Raw genomic sequence first — 27,107 nt, forward strand, 5'->3', positions numbered from 1 at the left:
ATGACTGAGGCATCACTCCAAAAAGAATATAATGATGTTTTAAGACAAGAAGAGATCCTTTGGTACCAAAAGTCGAGGGAGAATTGGGTGAAACTGGGAGAGCGTAACACAAGTTTTTTCCACACTCAGACACTAGTGAGGAGAAAACGAAATAAGATCCAAGGTCTCTTTCTTGAAAATGGTCAATGGAGTACCGATGATGTTATCCTCCAAGCAGAGGCCATAAATTACTTTAAAGAATTATTTGAGGTAGACCACGCCACTACTCCAAATAATCTATTGGTTAATGATATGCCTTGTTTAAGTGAACAATGCAGAGATTCTCTTACAAAACCGGTCCTTAAGGAAGAGGTGAGGAGCGCCGTGTTTAGTATGAAGTCATATAAAGCTCCTGGCCCTGATGGCTTTCAACCCATATTTTTTAAACATTTTTGGGAAAGAATTGATGATGACATATGGCGTCTCGTACATACGGCCTTCAAAATGGGTACTATTAATGCTTCAATTGCAGAGACATTAATTGTCCTAATACCCAAGGAGAGTAATCCCCAAAGGTTAAAGAATTTTAGACCCATCAGTCTTTGTAATGTCATTTTTAAGGTAATCACAAAAGTCTTGGTTAGTCGCTTGCGACCGTTTTTTGTTGACCTGATAAGCCCTCTTCAAAGTAGCTTCATCCCCGGTCGAGGTACTACTGATAATGCCATCCTGGCCCAGGAGGTTGTTCATTTCATACATCATTCTCATGCAAAAAAGGGCTCTATTGCGTTCAAAATTGATCTTGAAAAGGCATATGATAGGCTTAATTGGGACTTCTTGGAACTCACTCTCCATGATTTTGGTTTCCCTCCAGCAACTATATCTGTAACACCCATACTAGACGTATCTAGAAAGTCTAGCACGTGCGTTAAGTTTAGTACTGGATGCACTAAAATATACAACAATAAAATTTCGAATGAATATTATTTACAACAACATGCGTTCGTACAAAGATATACTACTCATCATTTCTAAAGTATAATAAAATACGTCCTTGAAATCCATCACATCCTGCTGCGGGTACGAACGATCACTTGTTGAAACATCCATTCGGCTACTAGCTTGCCATCCAACCTGTTTATCTGAAACAAAATAAGGATTGGGATGAGACATAATGTCTCAGTGAGTTCTCCTAAATCCTAGGCTATAGGTAACCTCAGGGGAAACATACGGTCACCACGTGACTACAATACAACCTGACGGTTGATTATACGTGTGTGGTCATGTTCCCTAGACGGTAGTGCATGCTAGACCCGTCATAGGCTTATCTCACTTGTTACAGGCTTCTCTTCCTATACGTGTCATGGCGGTCGAGGGGAAACCTAGGACCGCATTGCCGAGAATACGCTCTACGTATCAAGGCCTAAGCAAAACATATCATGACACGAGTCTAAACCGGACGATTAGGGGAAACCTAAGTGTTTTATCTTGGTTTTCGGGTGTCAAACATTGATTACGTTTGAACCTTTTTAACCGGTGATATCTTATTTTTTCTTGGGAAGGGAAAAAGTAAGCAAAACCCTTGAGAATCGAGGTCTGGGAGTTGTTTTCGCTACGGGAAGGTGTTAGGCACCCATAACGACTATAGTATCCTATAGGAACCGTCTTTACTTTCTACGCGCGCGCTTTATTTTTAAATGCTATTTTGAAAATGATGTTAGGCCTAAAGGTATTCTAAGTGGAGAATTGGAGGGAGAAGAATGTTTTTGAATTTTTATTTTATTTGAATTGAAGGAATTTTGTTCCTTGCCTACGTACCCGTTTAAGGGATCAAATCCACCGTAGTTCTCTTCCAAAAATGTTTTTGTTTTTTTTTGTTGGTTGATTTTAAGTTTGAAAATGGGATTTTGAAGAATGGAAAGAGGCCTCAAGGGCATGAGATTGGAAAAAGGTGAGGTGGGAATTAGTTATTTGCAAAATATGGTCTAAGTAATATTAAGATTCATTAAGATTTTGATTAAGAAAAAGAAAAGGAAAATTCAATGGGATTTTGATCCCAAGGTTTATTTAGAAAATGGTTTGAGTGATGTTTGTTCGTATTTTTTGGGAAATTGATTTTTCTAAGTATGAATCCTAGGCATTCATCTAAACATACAATCCTAAACATACATCTAAACATGCATATTCTAGCTATATATCTAAAGTGAGGTGTGTGCATGTGTCGGTGCTTGTGTCGGTGTACATTATTAGAGTCCATTGTCCTTATTACATCATTGGCCTAGATACATTCTATGGTCTTGCATGAAGTAAAATATTACAAAAGCTCCTAAGTATTACATTCTAATTTTTGGTGAAACTTAAAGTGCAAGAAATAAGATGGATATGGAATGAAATGGGAATGCTTATGAAAAGTATGAGACATGAAATGAAATGGTTAGTAGCACATGGTAATGTCAAAAGAAATAAAGCAAGAAAAACATTATAGCACAAAGCATAGAAAACAAACCAAAATAAAGGCAAAATAAGTGCAAAACATGACTAAAATTTGCTCATAAAATGCAAGCACCATATGACCTATAATTTCCGCATTCCAACACATTTTTAATGGGTTTAGAATCAGGTTTTGGAATGGGAATTAAGGCAACACGATTAACTTGACATTTTTTAAAGCAAACTTAAGCATATTTGCATTATTTATTTACACAAGTAACTTGTAAGCTAAGTAACTAATCAAGATCCACACTCATGCAGCAATATCAAACACAAACAGTAGCCAAAACTTCATAAAATCAAATGGTATAGGTCACAAGCATTCATCAATAAATTGGAATTGGAATCAAGCAAGTTTTCATCAATTTGTAACACAAAACATCACAAAATAGCAAGAAAATTGACACCTTATTTTTTTATCAATTTTAATATGCAAAAATCATCACAACACTCTACAAAATTATCAAGAAAGGTATATGAATTTTTGTAGAATTTTTTAAAAGATTTTTAGACTCAAAAACATATAAACTTCACAATTTTTAACAAAAAAAAGGTAAACATTTTACAAGAAAATACTACATATTTTTAAATCAAGATTCAACACATAACAACACCACAAAAATGCCAAGAAAACAATCAAGAACACACAGAAAAAATTTTAGGATTTTTTATGAACAAATTTGGACAGGCAGGGGTGTATATAGCAATTTTCAGCAAGTATATGCAAGAAGGGGAGGGGGCGCATAGCAAAAATGTTCAGGAAAGGCTTAAGACAGTTATTGGGCTCAAAAATGCAGGGAATGGATCGGGTTGGTGCATGGGGCGGGTTGAACCGGTTTGTTAACAGTATATAAGGGTTTGAACCGGTTCAACCCTCATTTCTTCCCAATCCTTCTCTCTCTAACATGTGAAAGGAAGAGAGAGAAGCTCTGCAAGCAGCTTCGTCTTCTCCGACGAGGTGGCTCACTCCGGCGTGGTGGCCGGCGGTGGCGCCACCGCGTCCGAGTCCCAAACTCCTCCGTTTCAAAAAAAATCCTACATTTTCTAACATCCTTTTCCTTCCTCGTTTCAAATCCGAAGTCCTTTTTCACCAAAGAATCTCTAAAAAGACTAGATCTAACTTTTAAATCTGAAAATATTTTTTGAAAAGAACACGAACTGGTTTCGGATTTGAGACAATCAAGGAGGATTTCTTTGTATCCTCTACACCTATTTTCGAAAACGAATGCTCATGAGGAAGGGGAAAGAACACGGTAAAGGTAGGTTTGAAATTTGTACCTTCTCTGGATCAGTTACGATCTGGAGATTCACGAACGGTTGTGACTTGTTGCAGTTGTGTTTGATTGCTTCGAAATTGGCTCTGATCTGTGCTTCTTGATACCTTTCTGTGATTGTACCGAACCAGTTTTTCCTTACTTCGATCCCTCTTCTTCTTGCCTTTCTGTGATCGTTTGGATTCACCTCTTTAATGGTGGATTTGAGCTCGAATTGCAGTAAAGCAGATTCGATGATGATGATTCACAACGAATCTCTGAGAATCTTGCAAATTCGTTGTGATTCTTGGATTGAACGTGTTCGTTTCTGGTGGAATTGATACGGATTCTTTGTGGAATTGAATTTCTGGAAAAAAACTAGGGTTTATACGTGATTTTGTGATTTTTTTTGTTTTCTGTGAAATTGGAACGGTTTGATGATTGTGATGGTTCTGTTGAATTGAATTGTGGTGTGATTTGGAGGATTTGGTGAAAAAATTGAAAGGATTAGGGTTTTGGATGATGATGATAGTGATAGATTGATGGTTTCGATGACTGTTGTGGTGGTTAGGGTTTTGGATGATGATGATTCTGTTGAGGTTGAAGATGAAGATTCATCTTCATTCTTCAATGTTCTTCAGATTTTTCAGAGTTTGTTACGGTTTTGATTTGTTTTGAGTGGAGAGAGAAATTGTAAAGTGTTTGTGATGATTGTGCAGGAAATGATTGGTGAATGTGACTTTGACTGATGAGTTGGCTTATTTATAGCTGACACATGTATGGACCTGGACCAATGGACTGTTGACACATGGCACTGGACCTTAACTAACTTCTGGACTAAACTGCAAATGACTAAAAATAAAGGACTGAAATGCAAAAATGACAAAAAAGGACTTAAAAGTAACTAATAATAAAATTGGTAAAAAACGTAATTTGGAAATAACGTAAAGTGAAACGATTAAAATTTGACAAAACGGACTAAAACAAACCAATGGCTTAAATGAGGTACTTTAAAGTAACCTCTCTCTGCCGAAATTTCGTGTGAAATGACCAAAATGCCCCTGGGGTTAAAACGACTAAAAAATGACTCAGATGCAATTTTAAAAAGGATTTTTAACAGGAAATTAAAGCAAGAACGTATATAAGCAAAATTAAAAGACTCAGAGACAATTTTAAGAGTTTAATCAGAGCTTTGACACAGGAAAAGACCAAAATGCCCCTAGGGGCAAAACTGACTCGAAATGACTTCAAACGCAATTTTTGAAATGGATTTTGACATAGAGTTGAAACAAGGACCTATTCAAACTATTTGAAAGGACTCAAACAAATTTTTAAAAGACTGAAAGAAATTTTGACATAGGAAATGACTAAAATACCCTTTTTCATGAGTTTTGCAAATAATATTGAAATAAAATGCAGAGAAAGAAGTAATTGATCAGAGACAGTTCAAATGACTCAAAATGTAAGAAAAGAAGAATTGAGTTAGTAATTTTAGGTCCAAAATTAGGGTATAACAGCTGCCCCTATTTAAGTTCTTTGTCCGGAGAGTCAAGAGACGAAGTCTTAGAGTTGACGGGACAAAGATACTTAAATATTAACATTTACACTGTTTTTGGACATAAAAATACGCTTTCAGATTTTCAAAAATATGAGTGTCATGCAATACTTTGATTATGAATGCAAGACAAACAACTGGAGTCTATGGCACATGTCATGTCACTGGGGATCTAGGTGGACATTGACAGGGTAGACAAACCAGGGGATAGAAAATAAGGTACAAGCTGTTCTTTGGATCGAACTAGCCACTTAACCAAGGAATACAAAACAAGAGATAGGTACAAGCTGTTCTTGGGATCGAACTTGGCACTTGACTGGAAACATAGACGTATAGGTAGATACAAGCTGTTCTTTGGATCGAACTTGACACTTGTTTGAAAATACAAACAGATAGACAGGTACAAACTGTTCTTTGGATCGAACTGGCTGTTTGGCTAGAGATATAGACAAAAGGGTAGATACAAACTGTTCTTTGGATCGAACTTGTCGTCGGATCATCACCACATCATGTAAGTGAGTGCAGCCTGTTCTTTGGGTCGAACTTGTCGTTTGACTGATAACAGAGCATAAGATGGGTACAAACTATTCTTCGGATCGAACTTGTCGTTTGTCCGGACGCATAGGTATATAAGCAGGTACAAGCTGTTCTTTTGGATCGAACTTGGCACTTGACCGATAACAAGACATGTTGGGAGTCTGATTTGTCAAGATACCTATTGAGGGTAAATTGTCATTGATTTGATTTGAAGATAGACATGACCATTTTTGTTGGCCCAAGAGCAAATTGAGAGTGAATTGACATTAATTTGAATTGAACTGAAAGTTTAAGATTGAAAGAGAGATTGAGAATTGAGATTGAGCAGAGACATAGACATAGACATTGGATTGGAGAGTTGAAATTGACATTGAGATTGGATTGGAATTGAATTGAAAATTGAAACTGACATTGACATTTGAGATTGGATTGAAATTGGAGATCAAGTTGAAATTGTAATTGAGATTGCTTCGAATTGAGATTGAATTGAATTGAAATTGAGATTGCCTCGAATTAGGATTGGATTGAATTGAAATTGGAATTTGAGAGTTAAGATTGCATCGAATTTGACAGTTGAAATGGTCTGAAATTGAGATTGGAAAGTTGAGATTGCATCGAATTTGACAGTTGAATTTGAATTTGACAGTTGGAATTGAAATTGAAATTGAAATTGAGTTTGACAGTTGCAATTTGAGTTGAAATTGGGAACTGAGTTGGATTGACAGTTGAAATTGGAAATGCAGCATGTGTGTATGATATAGCAAGATTATTAAATGTATGAGCACATAAAATGCATGATTATGCATGTATGAATGCTCGACATGCATGATTGGTTTGTAACTTGACAGAGAAGTTTCACAAAGGCAGACAAAATATTGGAAGATTGGGCACGTAGTGGCTCGTGCTGCAACATATTCACAGGGGAAAACCTCTTTGGAGAGATCGTCTTTGAAAGACGTATCGAATCCATGGCTGAGGGCAATAAAACTTGTAGAGGAGGGACCCTTGGAAGGTTCTTGGATACAGGTCGCCGTTGCTAGGCGTGTCAGTGCTGGGAAAACGTTGGATGTTCGCATCTGTGGTCAACGCTTTTCAATATTTCATTCTTTCATTTTTCAATCCCTATTTTTGCCTGAACCGCCCTTTCGGGTTTTCGATTCACCGGGGAATAGTATTCTTTTCATTGCCCCATTCTTGCCTGAATTGCCTTCATAGGTTGTCAATCAGCGGGGTGCTCATTTTTGCCTAAGCCGCCCTTTCGGGTTTTCAACTTAGCGAGCTTTTCATTTTCATTTTTCAATTTTTTCATTTTCATTCTGTTTTTTCATTCTTGCCATTGACCACAGATCATCCAGGGGAGTAACCTGCTTGTAACATGTATTGAAATCGACATTAACATTCATTCATTCATGCATGTTTCATTGAAATGTACCCTATTGCTCAGGTTTGTTTTCAAAATAGACCGGAAAAGATGTTTTAGTTTTCAAAAATGTTTGTTTCAGACATTGACATTATCAAATAGAAAGAAAGTATTTTGTATATAGCATTGAAAGTAGAAAGAAAAATAGAGTTTCAAACAAATAGCACAGGCTCAAATTGATGTAGAAGAGTGAAAGTTAGCCAAAGGCATAACTCCACGGATTTACAAAGCTTGGAAAATGGTAATTTTATTGGGCGGTGATACATTGAACACGAAGACCGCTACATTTCATAGAAATTTTGAATTCACCAGTACAGAAGCTTCTGATGAAGACGATCATTGACAGTCGCAGATGCCCCAAGGGGTGATGGTGATTTGCCAGATATAGTTACTTGTCTCTATCGTTAACCTCATTTTTGCATGTACCGCCCTTTCGGGTTTTTGGCTCATCGAGGCGCTCATTCTTGCCTGAGTTGCGTACAATCTCAGCGAGCTTTTTCATATATTTGTTTTTTGTCCCTAACTTTTGCCTGGATCGCCCTTTCGGGTTTTCGATCCACCGGGAAGCGCATTTTTTCTTAGGCCGCCCTTTCGGGTTTTTGACCTACCACGCTGTTCTTTTCTTTTTAGACAAAGTATTTCTTGACTATATCGGCATTAACAGGATTTGGGAGTTCAACACCATCCATGTGTGTAAGAATCAAAGCACCACCAGAGAAAGCCTTCTTGACAACGTAAGGACCTTCGTAGTTAGGTGTCCACTTGCCCCTTGGGTCGGGTTGCTGGTTTATCTTTCTTTTCAATACAAGTTCGCCTTCCTTGAATTCTCGAGGTCGGACTTTCTTGTCAAAAGCATTCTTCATTCGCATTTGGTACAACTGTCCATGAGCTATAGCATCCATACGTTTTTCTTCAATCAGATTCAATTGATCATACCGACTTTGACACCATTCAGCCTCAGTTAATTTTGCTTCCATGATTACTTGAAGAGATGGAATCTCCACTTCCAGAGGGAGAACTGCTTCCATGCCATATACCAAAGAGAAAGGAGTTGCCCCGGTTGAACTGCGTACCGTAGTACGGTAACCATGCAAGGCAAAAGGTAACATATCATGCCAGTCTTTGTAAGTAGTGACCATCTTCTGAACAATCTTCTTGATGTTCTTGTTAGTGGCCTCAACTGCACCATTCATCTGAGGTCTATAAGGAGAAGAGTTGTGATGTTCGATTTTGAATTCTTCACATAAAGCTTGCATCATGTTGTTGTTCAGATTGGAACCATTGTCAGTGATGATCTTGTTGGGAACACCATATCGACACATGATGTTATTCTTGATAAACTTGACAACTACTTGCTTGGTCACATTTGCATAGGAGGCAGCTTCAACCCATTTGGTGAAGTAGTCAATTGCCACTAGAATGAAACGATGTCCGTTAGAAGCTTTTGGTTCAATTCTTCTGATCATATCAATGCCCCACATAGAGAAAGGCCATGGGGAAGTCATAAAATTGAGAGCATGTGGAGGCACATGAATCTTGTCAGCATAAATTTGACATTTGTGGCATCTCTTAGCATGTTTGTGGCAATCATGTTCCATAGTTATCCAGTAATAGCCGGCTCTTAACAGTTTTCTTGACATGGTGTGGCCCGAAGCATGGGTCCCAAAAGTACCATCATGTACGTCATGCATCAATTTCTCAGCCTCTTGTTTGTCAACACATCTCAACAAAACCATGTCATAGTTCCTCTTGTATAGGATTTCTCCGTCCAGAAGGAATTTGCTAGCCCATCGTCTCAAAGTCTTTTTATCCCTGTTGGAAGCACCAGGTGGATATTCATGATTCTGCAAGAATTGTTTGATGTTGTAATACCAAGGCTTTTTATCATTTACGTCTCTGTCAGCTTGATCTGGCATATTTTCAATAGTAAACACATGAGCGGGTCTATCAAGACGCTGCGCTTTGATTACAGGCACATCATTCCAGTGATTTACATGAAACATGGAAGACAAAGTAGCAAGAGCGTCAGCCATCTGATTTTCATCCCGGGGGATGTGGTGCAGCTCCACCTTGGTGAAGTATGTCAACAGGCGTCTTGCATAGTCACGGTATGGGATCAGCTTCTCATGATGAGTCTCCCATTCACCCTTTATCTGATTAATAACAAGTGCAGAATCTCCATAGATGTCAAGGTGCTTAATTCTCAGATCCAGGGCTTCTTCAATACCCAAGATACATGCTTCATATTCAGCTATATTGTTTGTGCATTCAAAAGTTATTCGAGCGGTGAAAGGAATGTGGTGCCCCTGCGGAGTTACAATGATGGCCCCAATTCCTTTACCATAAGCATTAACAGCACCATCAAACACCAATCCCCACTTGCTATTGGGATCTGGCCCTTCATTGATCAGTGGTTCTTCACAGTCTTTTGCTTTCAGATACATGATCTCTTCATCAGGGAAATCAAACTTGATCGGCTGGTAATCATCAAGAGGTTGACAAGCAAGATGCTCAGCAAGGACACTTCCTTTGATTGCTTTCTGAGCTTTGTACACGATATCATATTCAGACAACAACATTTGCCAACGTGCAATCTTTCCAGTAACAGCAGGCTTTTCAAAGATGTACTTGATTGGATCCATTCGGGATATCAACCAAGTTGTATGATTCACCATATAATGACGCAGGCGTTTGGCAGCCCAAGCTAAAGCACAACAAGTCTTTTCAAGCATTGTATACCGAGTCTCACAGTCGGTGAACTTCTTGCTCAGATAGTAGATAGCGTGCTCTTTCTTACCAGTCTCGTCTTGTTGACCGAGGACACAACCCACAGAATCATCTAACACTAATAGATGCATAATCAAAGGCCTTCCTTCCACTGGTGGGACAAGGATAGGTGGCTCCAACAGGTATTCTTTAATGCTATCAAAAGCTTCCTGACATTCATCATTCCATACAACAGGCTGATTCTTTCTGAGTAATTTGAAAATTGGTCCGCAGGTAGTAGTCATGTGAGATATGAATCTTGAAATATAATTCAGACGTCCGAGGAAACCTCTAACCTGCTTCTCAGTTTGAGGGGCCGGCATCTCTCTGATGGCTCGGACTTTGTCAGGATCAACTTCAATGCCTCTTTGACTGACAATGAAACCTAGCAACTTTCCAGATCTTACACCAAATGTGCATTTGTTAGGATTCAATCGCAGCTTGTACTTTCTCAGTCTTTCAAACATCTTTTTCAAATACACAACATGCTGCTCCTCATCACTTGACTTCACAATCATATCATCAACATATACTTCAATCTCTTTGTGGATCATATCATGAAATAGAGTTTTCATACCTCTTTGATAGGTAGCACCCGCATTTATCAAGCCAAACGGCATCACTTTATAACAGAATGTTCCCCATGGAGTGATGAAGGACGTCTTTTCTCTATCTTCAGGTGACATTCGTATCTGATTATAGCCAGAGAACCCATCCATAAAGGAGAACACTTTGGATTGAGCAGTACTGTCAACAAGCACATCAATATGAGGCAATGGGAAGTTATCTTTTGGACTGGCTTTGTTCAGGTCTCTGTAATCAACACACATTCGAACTTTCCCATCTTTCTTTGGTACTGGTACAATGTTGGCAATCCACTCAGGATATTCAGCTGTCATGAGGAAACCTGCATCAATCTGCTTCTGCACCTCAGCCTTGATCTTAAGAGCCATGTCTGGACGATACCTTCTCAATTTCTGTTTGACAGGAGGACATTCAGGTCTTGTCGGTATTCGGTGTTCTACAATCTTGGGATCTAGACCCGGCATATCTTCATAGGACCATGCAAAGACGTCTGGATAATCATGGAGAAGCTGAGTAATCTTCTTTTCACCTCTGGCTCAAGTGCGGCACCAATCTTGATCTCTCGCTTGTTCTCTTCAGTACCCAGGTTGATGAGTTCAATCTCTTCCTGGTGAGGCTGAATGGCTCTTCTTTCTTGCTCAAGTAGTCGAGTGATCTCATACTGTATCTCTTCATTATCCTCCTCATCTTCAGCTTCATATACAGGGAATTCAAAATTTGGAGGAACCATAGGGTCACTGTGTTCAACGGGTTTATTGTGGTTCAATCTGCATAATATGATTGGGATGATTTTAGAAAAAGTTTTTCATGCAGATTTTTGAAATTAATAAGAAAATACAGATGTTTTGGTTTTTTCTGGCATTACCATTATTTCCAAGAAAAAGGCACTAAAAAGTATAAAACAAAGAGTCGTGAGAAAGACGACAACTTTTATTGATAACGGCAATGCCGAAACAAACATGCCCTTACAATGATATCACTTTCGCCTTGGGCAGAGCGAAAGGATTGTTATTTTGAAAACAAAAGGAAAAAAACATGAGCAACAAGACACATTACATGGAAGCATGCATGACTAAAGGAACATCAATGGCCTTCCAATTTCTCACAGTGCCTCCTGGTACAACAAATGTAGGCACATAATTACTTTCAGCAGCATCTTCAGCAATAACATTGATAAACCCAGCACTGTAGAAAGTTCCTGTTGAAACGCCTGAGGTCGGGGAGAATCCAAGGCCCTCTTTACGCTTGTTTTCCAAAATCTGAATTACTCTGCCCCAGCCAGCAGCCTGCCCTTCTTGAACAGCCTTCTGGGCGTCTTTCAGTGAAGCCATAGCAGTACCCGCTCTTCGAGGCTCCGCGCCTTCAACAGTCAAGCCTTGAAATGATGTCCCTTCAGCGGACCCTGCTTCAACACAAGAGAAAGATGACACTTGGCTAACCAGTTATGCTTCTTCACTATGCACAGTGACAATCTTACCATTCCTCATAAACTTGAGCTTTTGATGCAAAGTAGAAGTGACTGCCCCAGCGTCGTGAATCCACGGTCTTCCGAGGAGACAACTGTAAGAAGCATTGATATCCATTACCTGGAAGGTGATCTGGAATGTCTCAGGACCAATGGTGATTGGCAAGTCTACTTCCCCAAGAACATCTTTGCGAGATCCGTCGAAAGCCTTAACCAGATAGCTACTTCCCCTCAGAGAGATTCCATGATGACTCAACTGTCTTAGTGTGGATTCAGGCATTACATTCAAGGATGATCCCGTGTCCACCAACACATTGGATATCATGTCAGACTTGCAGTGTACCGAGATATGCAGAGCCAAGTTGTGGTATTTTCCTGCTTCGGGGAGTTCATCGTCACCAAACCCCAAGTTATTGCAAGCAGTGATGTTACCCATTATTCCATCAAACTGATCCACAGAGACTTCATGGTCAACATAAGCTTGCTCCAGTATCTTCATCAACACTTTCCTGTGAGCTTCTGAGCTCATGAGCAGAGACAGGATGGATATCTTTGACGGGGTTTGCAGCAGCTGGTCAACAATCTTGTAGTCACTCTTCTTAATAAGTCTCAGAATTTCATCCAGATTAGACTCGTCAATAGATTGGCCTGATGGGCCAGTGTTCTTGTCAATAGGAGGAGCAACTGGTGGAGTCACTGTGGCAATAGGTGTAACCACCTTCTTTTGGAACAAGGGTGGACGGACTTTTCCGCTTCTCAGGGCTGTAATTTCTCCCGCAACATTATCAACCGTAGCTGGGGATACCAGAGGCACTTCCACTCCATTCTCAATCATGGTTGCATTGTACTTGTAAGGGATTGCCTTGGTAGAGGCATAAGATATTGGACCAGGTAACCTGATCACTAAGGGCTCAACATTCCTCATCTGGGATGCACTTTCAACAGGAGAATCATGAAACACTGGCACAATCACACAAACATCACTGGCAATCAAGTGCTTGTCATCCATCAGGCTCTGGATATCATCTTGCACCACACAACAGCCCATAGGGTTTTGAAGACATTCTGAACAAGAAGCATGATCGTGATTGAACAAAGAAGCCTGGCAGAGTTTGACATGTAGCGGCACCAAAGGAGTAACAACATTGCGGACATCCAACATAGGATCCTCTTGAGGAACAGGAACTCTTTCAAAAGCCTCGATCATGTTAACTGCGGCATGGTTTGGAAGTGGGTTGTCAAGCACATGAGGAACACTATTTTCAAACGTCAACCGTCCTTTTTCTATCAAGTCTTTCACAATATATTTCAGAGCATAGCAACCTTCAATATCGTGGCCTTGAGCACCCTGATGGAATTCACATGTGAGATCCTGTCGGAACCTGGGAGGCAGAGGATTAGGCGGAGGCTTGCCTGGTCTAGTGACACAGTGCCCCTTAGCGAGTAAAGTTGGGAGCAGCTCAGCATACCGCATAGGTATTGGTGGAAAAGAAGGTCTGGGTCGGGGACCCTGTTGTTGCTATTGTTGTTGCTGAGCAGGAGGCTGGTGTTGCACTTGTTGAGCAATGGCATTAACGAGCAATGGTGGTTGGCCCGGTGGCAGAGGATATTGCTGGTAGAATGGCGGGAAGAAAGGATGTTGAGAGTACTGCATGTATTGATAAGGCAGAGGTAATTGTGTAGCAGCTGCAGATGGGTTACCAGATACCATCCCTACTTCAGATTCTTTCATCTTATGGTGGCCATTACCGTACTTCTTTGGTGAGCTAGTTGAGAATTCACCCTTCTCAAGAACAATAATACCCTCTCTGACAGCCTCCTCTAGACGAGTTCCCATAGTGACCATGTCGGAGAAGTTGTTTGGAGCAGATACTATCATTTTTTCCTTATATTCCTTCTTCAGAGTCTTCAGGAATGTTTGTGTTAATTCTTCCTCATCAAGTCGAGGAGAAACACGGGCAGCTGCCCCTCTCCATCTCTGGGCATACTCACGGAAGGTTTCATCCGACTTCTGAGACAAGGACTTAAGAGAGTCCCTATTTGGCTTCAGACGGGTATTGAACTCATAATGACTTTCAAAAGCAGTAGCCAGATCCTCAAAAGTATGGATATTGTCTTTGCTCAAACCAGTGTACCAATCTGCTGCATCTTCTGCTAGGCTGTCTTGGAAGCAGTGTATCATTAGTGCATCATTATCTGCATAGTTGGCCATCTTCCGGACGTACTGAATGACATGGCTATGTGGACAGGAGGATCCATTGTATTTGTCAAAGTCTGGCACCTTAAACTTCTTAGGAATCTCAAATTGGGATACCAAGCACAGATCACGAGCCTTAGCAGAGACATTGTTTCCACGGATGGCCTTGACCTCACGGAGTTCTCCAGCCAACTCCCTTAACTGTCTTTTCATAGCTTCCATTGCGGGATCTTGTTCACGCGGAGTATCGACATCAGTCACTTGTTGCACAGTGTGGACAATAGGATCGGTAACAACAGTAGTCACCTGAGGCATAACAGTGGATACGGGAATCTGTCCTTGACCAGCAACACCAGAGACACCAGCAGCAGTATTAGGAGAATAGTAAGCGGAGAGCCCATAAGGACGTCCATTGGGCATAACATACCGAGCATCGGTAGCCACAGTAGACAGTGGGATAGATGGAATTGCTTCAGTAGAAACTGGAATAGATGTGGCTGGTTGTTCCTGTGCAGCCATCATAGTGGACATAGCATCATGAGCCTTGGCCAAGTCTTCTTTCATAGCAGCCAATTCGGCACGGAGCTGAGCATTTTCTTCTTCGAAATTAGCCATGATTCTTCTCTTGTGAAATCTTGTTTGATGAATTCTATCTGGTTGGTAGACTTTGCGAACACGAGCCACTTTTCAGACTGTGGTGGACAAAACCAGGAGGCAATGAGCACGAGAGAACTCTTTTGTGATCAATGAATGCATATGATGCATGAAATGTGTAAATGCATATGCAAAAAGATTCTTTTTATGTGTTATCGAAGGGTTTTAGACAAATTAGAAATTTGCAAACATTACTAAACAACAATTAACATAAACAGGAAACAAACAACCAACATATAGTTTTACAAGACGATTCCCTTTGAAATGCTAATCCAAGGGATAGACTTTGAAATGTAAAGCAACAATGACAACTGAAAATAACAACAGGAAATGGAAGCCCTCAAGCATAGGAAGTGGAAGCATCGTCCTCGGACTCAGACTCATAACTGCAGTACCGTGCATAGAAGTCATGGGCACCCCTAGCCCTCTTAGAGTCTCTCATAAGAAACCTATCCTTCTCTTCAATCTCTCTCTTAGCCTTAGCTAACTCTTTCTTTAGTGTCAAGACCTCATGAGTCTGCTGCTCACCCTTTCCATCCAAAGTCATGATCAAGTTCTCGGCTTCATAGTAACTAGCCCTCCACTGATGCTTTTCCCGACTCTCCATAGCTAGATGCTCCTGATACATCTCCTGGGTAGGTGGGAGTAGAGGCAAAGGCATGGTAGGAACAGATGCGGACACATATCTCATAGAAGGGTAAGGCATACCAATCTCCTCAGCTTGGGTTATCACCCACTGTGTATAGGCCTCATGAGCAATACCGGACTTTATACCCATATGCTTCACTTCTTTCTTTCGAAGTTTAGACCAAGCTTCCATGAAATCCTCTCTTATCCCCGTGGGAGCATTGGAGTAGTAAAAGAAGTAAGGAGCTGTAGCAAGATTGATGGGTTTTTCTTTCATCGGGAAACCAAATTATCGCAAGGCGAGCTCCGGGTTATAGTTGATTCCACCCCGGGTACCGAGAAGAGGTACATTAAGAAACTTCCCACCACCAAAGATGATTTCCTTAACCCTAGAAGCGGGAGTGAGCCAAACCACTTCATTAGGAGTGAGAGCCATAATCCTCTGTGAAATAGACCAATTCTCCGGATTGCCGTGGAAAGACTGCGGAAGGTGCGAAATAAACCACCTATAGAGAAGAGGCACACAACAAAGAATGTATCCACGGCCCTTGCCGGAACGGTCGTGAATAGCATGGTATGTGTCAGCTAGCAAAGTAGGAACCGGATTCTTGGAGTGGAAGATCATAATAGCATTCATGTCCACGAAGTCATCAAGATTCGGAAAGAGAATAAGCCCATAGATGAGAAGTGCAAGAATGGCCTCAAGAGTGTCCTGACAAGTGGTATTGAGGTTGGCTTTCCCAAGAAGATACTCTGAAGTGAACCCTCGGATGCGTGCCTTAGTGACAAGATTCTTGGAGACATCGGTGGTCTTGAGATAGAGATCTTTAGCAATAACCAATGGAGTAGGAGGATTTTCAGGTCCTGAGAAAGGTACCCCCTTAGCAATAGATATACCCATCAAGGAAGAATAAGCCTCTAGAGTAGGCACCAACTGAAAGTCGGGGAAAGTAAAGCACCGATACTCCTGATCATAGAATTGCACTAGAGTGTGCACAAGCTTCTCATCCACGTTAGTCTGGAGAATAGTAAGTAAAGCCCCGTACCGATGTCGGAAACCAGTCGGATCCTCAACCTTGAGTGCCAAATCTCTCAAACTAGCCAAATTCACTTCCCTGAACTTGTAGGACTTAGTTTTCTTCATTCCTACAATGTTTACAAATTCAACTTGTCTAAGCCCTTCGATAACAATGCATGGAAAAAAGTTTATGCATGTATGCATGAATGCATGATTATGTTCAAGTTCGGAGAAAACATGGTGGGTTTGAAGTTCAAAGTCGAGGAGTCATGGGTGGACACGGTGTCCGGTGAACTAGGGTCACGAGACAACACTCGCTCCATGATTATCCGTGGAAGGTCTAACTTGAGTGTAGTATCGCGTGACGACTAAAACTCGAGACAACATTCGGTTTAGCCTCCGCACTACATCCTAGAAAATGGCCATGGATGGGTTTGGTTATCTACGGTTCATAGCGTCATAGAACAATTAGAAGTAAAGTGCCTAAACGCGACAACACGCGCCGACAACATCACCCCTAAAATGCCTCAGCTATGTGGGATTGATCGCATAATCCAAAACACGAGGCAACCCCCGGAATGAATTGTCGATTATATCCCTCCTAAATCCTAAGTTCACTCAGCCCGGGTGCAGGACTTTTGATATTCTCACCCCACACGTTTGCAAGAATTTAAACATTTATTCACATAGGAAAGCAAGTAAAAGAAATAAGTAAAAAGAGCGCAAGCATGGAAATAAAGACTAGGCGTAACTCTCGAATCTCCCAGTGAAGTCGCCAGCTGTTTTATCTTGGTTTTCGGGTGTCAAACATTGATTACGTTTGAACCTTTTTAACCGGTGATATCTTATTTTTTCTTGGGAAGGGAAAAAGTAAGCAAAACCCTTGAGAATCGAGGTCCGGGAGTTGTTTTCGCTACGGGAAGGTGTTAGGCACCCATAACGACTATAGTATCCTATAGGAACCGTCTTTACTTTCTACGCGCGCGCTTTATTTTTAAATGCTATTTTGAAAATGATGTTAGGCCTAAAGGTATTCTAAGTGGAGAATTGGAGGGAGAAGAATGTTTTTGAATTTTTATTTTATTTGAATTGAAGGAATTTTGTTCCTTGCCTACGTACCCGTTTAAGGGATCAAATCCACCGTAGTTCTCTTCCAAAAATGTTTTTGTTTTTTTTTGTTGGTTGATTTTAAGTTTGAAAATGGGATTTTGAAGAATGGAAAGAGGCCTCAAGGGCATGAGATTGGAAAAAGGTGAGGTGGGAATTAGTTATTTGCAAAATATGGTCTAAGTAATATTAAGATTCATTAAGATTTTGATTAAGAAAAAGAAAAGGAAAATTCAATGGGATTTTGATCCCAAGGTTTATTTAGAAAATGGTTTGAGTGATGTTTGTTCGTATTTTTTGGGAAATTGATTTTTCTAAGTATGAATCCTAGGCATTCATCTAAACATACAATCCTAAACATACATCTAAACATGCATATTCTAGCTATATATCTAAAGTGAGGTGTGTGCATGTGTCGGTGCTTGTGTCGGTGTACATTATTAGAGTCCATTGTCCTTATTACATCATTGGCCTAGATACATTCTATGGTCTTGCATGAAGTAAAATATTACAAAAGCTCCTAAGTATTACATTCTAATTTTTGGTGAAACTTAAAGTGCAAGAAATAAGATGGATATGGAATGAAATGGGAATGCTTATGAAAAGTATGAGACATGAAATGAAATGGTTAGTAGCACATGGTAATGTCAAAAGAAATAAAGCAAGAAAAACATTATAGCACAAAGCATAGAAAACAAACCAAAATAAAGGCAAAATAAGTGCAAAACATGACTAAAATTTGCTCATAAAATGCAAGCACCATATGACCTATAATTTCCGCATTCCAACACATTTTTAATGGGTTTAGAATCAGGTTTTGGAATGGGAATTAAGGCAACACGATTAACTTGACATTTTTTAAAGCAAACTTAAGCATATTTGCATTATTTATTTACACAAGTAACTTGTAAGCTAAGTAACTAATCAAGATCCACACTCATGCAGCAATATCAAACACAAACAGTAGCCAAAACTTCATAAAATCAAATGGTATAGGTCACAAGCATTCATCAATAAATTGGAATTGGAATCAAGCAAGTTTTCATCAATTTGTAACACAAAACATCACAAAATAGCAAGAAAATTGACACCTTATTTTTTTATCAATTTTAATATGCAAAAATCATCACAACACTCTACAAAATTATCAAGAAAGGTATATGAATTTTTGTAGAATTTTTTAAAAGATTTTTAGACTCAAAAACATATAAACTTCACAATTTTTAACAAAAAAAAGGTAAACATTTTACAAGAAAATACTACATATTTTTAAATCAAGATTCAACACATAACAACACCACAAAAATGCCAAGAAAACAATCAAGAACACACAGAAAATGTTTTAGGATTTTTTATGAACAAATTTGGACAGGCAGGGGTGTATATAGCAATTTTCAGCAAGTATATGCAAGAAGGGGAGGGGGCGCATAGCAAAAATGTTCAGGAAAGGCTTAAGACAGTTATTGGGCTCAAAAATGCAGGGAATGGATCGGGTTGGTGCATGGGGCGGGTTGAACCGGTTTGTTAACAGTATATAAGGGTTTGAACCGGTTCAACCCTCATTTCTTCCCAATCCTTCTCTCTCTAACATGTGAAAGGAAGAGAGAGAAGCTCTGCAAGCAGCTTCGTCTTCTCCGACGAGGTGGCTCACTCCGGCGTGGTGGCCGGCGGTGGCGCCACCGCGTCCGAGTCCCAAACTCCTCCGTTTCAAAAAAAATCCTACATTTTCTAACATCCTTTTCCTTCCTCGTTTCAAATCCGAAGTCCTTTTTCACCAAAGAATCTCTAAAAAGACTAGATCTAACTTTTAAATCTGAAAATATTTTTTGAAAAGAACACGAACTGGTTTCGGATTTGAGACAATCAAGGAGGATTTCTTTGTATCCTCTACACCTATTTTCGAAAACGAATGCTCATGAGGAAGGGGAAAGAACACGGTAAAGGTAGGTTTGAAATTCGTACCTTCTCTGGATCAGTTACGATCTGGAGATTCACGAACGGTTGTGACTTGTTGCAGTTGTGTTTGATTGCTTCGAAATTGGCTCTGATCTGTGCTTCTTGATACCTTTCTGTGATTGTACCGAACCAGTTTTTCCTTACTTCGATCCCTCTTCTTCTTGCCTTTCTGTGATCGTTTGGATTCACCTCTTTAATGGTGGATTTGAGCTCAAATTGCAGTAAAGCAGATTCGATGATGATGATTCACAACGAATCTCTGAGAATCTTGCAAATTCGTTGTGATTCTTGGATTGAACGTGTTCGTTTCTGGTGGAATTGATACGGATTCTTTGTGGAATTGAATTTCTGGAAAAAACTAGGGTTTATACGTGATTTTGTGAATTTTTTTTTGTTTTCTGTGAAATTGGAACGGTTTGATGATTGTGATGGTTCTGTTGAATTGGATTGTGGTGTGATTTGGAGGATTTGGTGAAAAAATTGAAAGGATTAGGGTTTTGGATGATGATGATAGTGATAGATTGATGGTTTCGATGACTGTTGTGGTGGTTAGGGTTTTGGATGATGATGATTCTGTTGAGGTTGAAGATGAAGATTCATCTTCATTCTGCAATGTTCTTCAGATTTTTCAGAGTTTGTTACGGTTTTGATTTGTTTTGAGTGGAGAGAGAAATTGTAAAGTGTTTGTGATGATTGTGCAGGAAATGATTGGTGAATGTGACTTTGACTGATGAGTTGGCTTATTTATAGCTGACACATGTATGGACCTGGACCAATGGACTGTTGACACATGGCACTGGACCTTAACTAACTTCTGGACTAAACTGCAAATGACTAAAAATAAAGGACTGAAATGCAAAAATGACAAAAAAGGACTTAAAAGTAACTAATAATAAAATTGGTAAAAAAACGTAATTTGGAAATAACGTAAAGTGAAACGATTAAAATTTGACAAAACGGACTAAAATGAACCAATGGCTTAAATGAGGTACTTTAAAGTAACCTCTCTCTGCCGAAATTTCGTGTGAAATGACCAAAATGCCCCTGGGGTTAAAACGACTAAAAAATGACTCAGATGCAATTTTAAAAAGGATTTTTAACAGGAAATTAAAGCAAGAACGTATATAAGCAAAATTAAAAGACTCAGAGACAATTTTAAGAGTTTAATCAGAGCTTTGACACAGGAAAAGACCAAAATGCCCCTAGGGGCAAAACTGACTCGAAATGACTTCAAACGCAATTTTTGAAATGGATTTTGACATAGAGTTGAAACAAGGACCTATTCAAACTATTTGCAAGGACTCAAACAAATTTTTAAAAGACTGAAAGAAATTTTGACATAGGAAATGACTAAAATACCCTTTTTCATGAGTTTTGCAAATAATATTGAAATAAAATGCAGAGAAAGAAGTAATTGATCAGAGACAGTTCAAATGACTCAAAATGTAAGAAAAGAAGAATTGAGTTAGTATTTTTAGGTCCAAAATTAGGGTATAACACTAAGATCGTCATCGGTATAACATACTTGCCTTGCTATATTACATGTCTTGTACTTATCTTATAGCATCTAGTGCTCTTGTTCTAGAACATAATCGTGCATGGAATCATTCTTACATAATCATAAACATAACATGCATGGACGTACATAAGTTCATTCATTATTATGTTAGCGTTTAACAAACAATCATTATCTTGATTCATTTTACGGAGAGCCCCGGGTGTCATGACTGATGTACGTACATCGGACTCCCTCGGTGTCGTACGGGTCCCTTACGGCTTGAACCATTCCCCTTGAGTCGAGAACCTCCCGCATCCCCCTGATGTGGATAACAAGAGACACTAACACCTACGTCTTGCTTACTCGGTGACATGCGGGTCCCTTACGGCTTGAATCGTTCTCATTATGAGAACCCCTTGTATCCCCCTGGCGTGGATAGCAAGAGACATGGCACCTACATTATATTAATCATGGTCTTGTTGTTCATGTAGGTTAAACCTAATCATGCTTACTTGTTTACCTCGGAACCTAGATCGATCCGATTAGCGGTACACTCATACTTGTTCATTCTAAAACATGGTGGAGTGATTAACTAATCAAACCACGACTTAACATGCTTGCAATATTATACTTAACCATGTGCGAAGATAACATGCTTCACGTCTTATCATCTAGGGATTCTTGCTAACTAGCTAGTTTTCGATGACTATGTCGAGGCTCTAGTTTTCCCTTGCTTAATGTATATCTTGTTACCCGATTCATGACATGTTCCTCTTGAATGTTATGCTTTACTACATTATAAAATACATGCTTCACCTTACATGAGATTTACTTGAAAAACTTATGCCTTGGGGGTTAGTTATGAAGGGTTTAAATTTATAAAAGTTTACGTGAGTGAAAGCCGAACTGGAGCACGACAAAAAGGCAAGACAAGCAAACAGGGCAGCAGCCACTGTTCACTCGCCTTGAACTCGCAGTGGCGAGCTGGTGGCAAGCAACCACCATGTTCTGCTGCTCTTGCTCGCAGTGGCGAGCTCATTGCTCGTCGTGGTGAGTTGATGTATTTCAGCACATGCATAATTGACGTTTTAAGCCAAAAATCATCATCACTAAGTGTCCCAAGGCATATGGCATCTCTAGTGATCATAGGAAACCTGAAAAACAGTTTTGAGGCAAGCAAATACAAGTATAGAAAGCATCACAATGGAAAGGGCAACAATCTCAAGCATAATCCTAGAATTCCATAATTTTTCATAATACTCTAACATGACATAAACATAATCCCAAGGGTAAGGTATCTATCCATGGAACTCACCTAAAACAAGTTCTTGAAGCATCACTAAGTTCCAAGCGTCAAAACCCTAGCTTTGTCCCCCTTGCTTCCCTTGATCAAACCATTCAAACTTGTTGTTTTTCTTGAACTCTAAGACACCATAAACTTTGCATGATCATGAAGAAACCATAACTTGAATCATTTTGGACTTACCAAGAACCAAACCCTAACTCTAGCTTTCTTGATTCTCTTGAAACCTAGCTCTTGATTCCACTTCTAATCATCTTCTTTGTTCATAGAGGAAACTCACCTTGCACAAGATCAAGCTTCCACTTCCAACATAACCAAAACCTTAAATTCTAGAGAGGAGATAGGAAAGAAATCAAGCAAGGTACAAGCTTCCCTTAGCTTAGAATAATCATGGAGGAACATAAATTAGTAGCTTGCCATGGGAGGAGAAAGATTTGGAAGGCTTGGTGGTGAGAAGGGAGGAAGAGGGCGTGAGAGATTAGAGAGAAGGAAGAGAGAATTGTTTGCCAACATAGAGAGAGAAAGGATAAGGGAAAATGAGATATTTTCCATCCAAAATCATATAAATATCTATTTCCGTGAAATTACAATTATGCCCTTGCCTTAAGCGTGTTTAAAAAGACTCTGATACCTTTCCCGTTTAAAGCTGACATCTCATAAAATATTATCCATTAACTTACTTTCCATGAATTTAATTCCTCTGACACGATCAACGGGTAATATACCGATACTGACAGGCGGGATATTACATCCTACCCCCTTAAAAAAAATTTCGTCCTCAAAATTTAGAGATCGCCTATCAATCATCATGACAAAATCTTAGAATTTTTGGTCTAAACCATACATTTTCTATTCATACATATTTAAAGGGTTCATCATATTATGTCCTCATCTTGTTTCTTGACCCACATGTAACTGAACATAGACTTCTTGATCTTAATATCACTCAAACTTAGAGTTATCTTAGTATATCATGATTTGGAACTTACCTTGCTTCACATAGACTTATTGTCTCGGACTCGTATCTTACCCGCTTAGCATGAACCATTCATAAAGGTATCTTATCATAAACATGAACACTCAGGATTTGCCTTTTAACTGGAATCCTACCGGAAACCAGGTTTGCCCTGCAGTGCTTACTTGCAACATTAAAACATCTTTTCATGCATACGTAATCTTTCTTACCGCACTTTGCGACTTATGCCTCTTACACACCTTACTCGTAAAGACGATTTCACGAATCACTTATCTCTTTTCTAAGCCTTAGGAAATCTTTCGACTTCATGCGATCTCTTTGCACCCGAATTAATGAGTACTCACACAGCTTGACATGAAAATGTAAAATCAACTTGCCACTTCATCTGACAATCTAATAACCAACGTTGTGGTTCACATGCCCTTGAAACTTCTTACTAAGTCCACTTGCACTTGCATTGAGCACCCTTAACCACGTATCCGTGTATCCCGCATGATATTGATATCATACGGACATTGTTGCTTTCCATAACATGTGCATACTTCCAAGTGCCGCCTCTTGTTAAATGATAACGATACGTGTTCTAGCATCTTTTGAAGAAATTTTCTTAAGCTCTGGTATTCGGGTTCTTGGAATGAATAGATACATGACTAAGAATTTTTTTTTTATCATTTCAAAAACTGAATTTGTAATGGTACCACAGAACCACCGGACGAGTTTCTATAGTTTGAAAAGAAAAAGATTTAACAACTCACCCCGAACTTGTCCACAACAAGTTAGTCCTGAAGTTTATTCGTCTCAAATGAGTTTACTTACGACGTATCTCATCAGTTTCGAAAATGGATAATTCCATGAGTTTAAAAAAAAATAAGCATCGTTCCCAAGTTCTAAAATACCAATCTTAGCTTTAAAAGTTATAAAATCATGACATGATATGTCTTAACAAGTATCGTTTTCACTCAACAAGTATTGCACACATGAGTATGAATCTCTTTACACATCACTCAAAAGTTGCTTCTCTCTCATGACAACATGCTTAACTTGAAGATGGGTTCTTCCCATTTTAACCGATATACATACTCGCAATACCGCTTACATATCCGTAGGAAATCCTTGGACCTCTTGACATTAACTTGTTCCTCTTCTTCGGAACACTAACTTGAATCTTCAAATAATCTTTTCAAGTATTACTTGAACATTACTACCTCCTCCGAATACCGATCATCATTCTCGATACTTTGATTTTTTACTTGAGTTACGAAAGGTAACCTTCTGAATCTTACATGTTTTCCAATATCATCATCATCATCATGCATCCTCACCAATTCCTATCTGGCATCTCTTGTCTTTTGATGCATTCTTATTAACTGGTGTTACCAACCAAATATTCTTCACGAAGATTCTTTCATACTAAAATTCCATGTTTCGTGATTAACGATTAGCTTCCATGGCGCTACTCTGATCTACACCGGTTGGCTTAAACTAATACTCTAATCCGTTAGAGCAATTGAGACTTCAATTCATGCTTATCACTTGAATACTTACTTCTTGAACTATTCTCAAAATCTTCCATGTTGCAACCAATATCACAACCTTACACTTGACTTTACCACTGCCTCGTAAGATCAAAACTCACGATAACTTATCGTATGCTCATAATACATTTCTTGGGGATAAACCTTACGTTCTTACTGGTTGAATTTACCTGCTGAGGTATACATATCATACTCGAACTTGTTTTCGAGCAACTCGAATTCCTTTAACAAACTCATCTAACACTTGAACATATCTTTCTTGAACATCTAACCTTGTATCTTCGCATTCTCGCATACTATATTTTGCTTAATCATACCGATGCTTGCTCGTTGATTTTTCCTTTAAAGAAAACTTCGTAAACTAACGCACGAGTCATTGACGTTGATAATTTCCTACTATAAATATTGAGTTTGCCAACATAGAGAGAGAAAGGATAAGGGAAAATGAGATATTTTCCATCCAAAATCATATAAATATCTATTTTCGTGAAATTACAATTATGTCCTTGCCTCAAGCGCGTTTAAAAAGACTCTGATACTTTTCCCGTTTAAAGCTGACATCTCATAAAATATTATCCATTAACTTACTTTCCATGAATTTAATTCCTCTGACACGATCAACGGGTAATATACCGATACTGACTGGTGGGATATTACAATATCTCTCATCATGAGTTGTGTTCGATCTAGCAATTTGAGTTTTCTTTGGAATGGTGCCAAAACTGATCATTTTACTCCATCTTGAGGTGTACGCCAAGGCGATCCTTTATCTCCTTACTTGTTTGTTCTCTGTATGGAGAAACTATCCCTTAGTATTCAACAAAAAGTCCTAAGTGGAATTTGGAAACCTATACATGTATCTAAGGGTGGCCCACCATTATCTCATATTCTTTTTGTTGATGATGTTATGTTATTTTGTGAAGCTAGTACTGAACAGGTCAAAGTGGTTATGGATACCTTAGAGGAGTTTTGTTCAGCTTCGGGGTTAAGGATTAATACCTTAAAATCCAAAGCTATGTGTTATAGGATGGTTTAAGGGGAAAGAAAACGTAAGATACAGGATATTTCAACTATTAAATTTGTGGCGGATTTGGGTCATTATCTTGGATTTCCTATTGTCAAGGGTCGAGTTTCTCGAGATGTATATAATGACGTTCTTGACAAAGTTTCTAAAAGGCTAGCTACTTGGAAAGTAAATATATTGAATAAAGCAGGACTAGCCTGCCTAGTGAAGTCTGTCACAACAGCAATTCCCGTTTATACCATGCAACTTCACTATCTTCCTACTTTTGTTTGCAATAGGTTAAATAAGATGTCAAGGAGTTTCCTTTGGGGAGGCGATGGGATCTCTCGAACTTGGAATCATGTTAATTGGAATATGGTTACAACCCCTAAACGCTTTGGTGGCCTAGGTATTCGTGAAGCTAGACTTACTAATTTAGCTTTGCTTGGTAAGTTAGTGTGGAACATGCTTCATAATAAAGATAAATTGTGGGTGAAAGTTCTTTCCCATAAATACATGGGCAACACGTCTTTATGGATGAATAAGAAACACAATAAACCATCAATCACTTGGCGTGGTATTCAACATGCAATTAAATTTTTTGCTGCAGGGTATAGTTTTCGTGTAGGCTCCAGAAACTCATCGATTTGGAATATTGATTGGACACAACTCGGTCCCCTCTGCCAATTGGTCCCATTTGTTAACATCAGTGATTCAGTTATGTGTTTGAAGGATGTGTGGGAGGATGGTAGGTGGAACTTGCAGGATCTTGCCACTATGATACCAACCGATATTGTTCACTATATTCATCAGCTTCCAGCTCCTAATAACTTGGATGTACGACTTCAAGATGCGTGGACTTGGAGGCATGCAAAGAAAGGTGAATATACTTGCTCATGTGGATATTATTGGCTTCTTGAACAAAATAGAGATTGGAATGTGAATTGTAACATGAATTGACTTTGGCGCCTTAAAGTACCAGCAAAACTTCAACACTTCCTATGGCTTTGTTTTCACAATGCTCTCCCTATTAATGTCCGTCGGCATCATTGCGACATGGTAGCTTCTCCAAGCTACACCCGTTGCTCTTCACCCATAGAGGATATTCTTCACTGTTTACGTGATTGCCCGCACTCTAAAGAACTTTGGCTCCGCTTGAATATGGGGCGTTATAATAATTTTT

General features: G+C 39.3%; 1 protein-coding gene across 1 annotated transcript; it reads left to right on the forward strand.

The window, feature by feature from the left end:
* On the forward strand, nt 1-26,884 carry LOC146916140 (uncharacterized). Its single transcript, XM_085721556.1, has 2 exons — nt 1-864; nt 25,982-26,884. The coding sequence occupies exons 1-2, from the start codon at nt 1-3 to the stop codon at nt 26,882-26,884; spliced, it is 1,767 nt and encodes a 588-aa protein (XP_085577682.1).
* Nucleotides 26,885-27,107: the final 223 nt, after the last annotated feature.

This window comes from Medicago sativa, chromosome 6, assembly GCF_051527215.1.
Source record: "Medicago sativa cultivar Bolivia chromosome 6, Bolivia_mono, whole genome shotgun sequence".
In the NCBI taxonomy this organism is placed as follows: domain Eukaryota; kingdom Viridiplantae; phylum Streptophyta; class Magnoliopsida; order Fabales; family Fabaceae; genus Medicago; species Medicago sativa.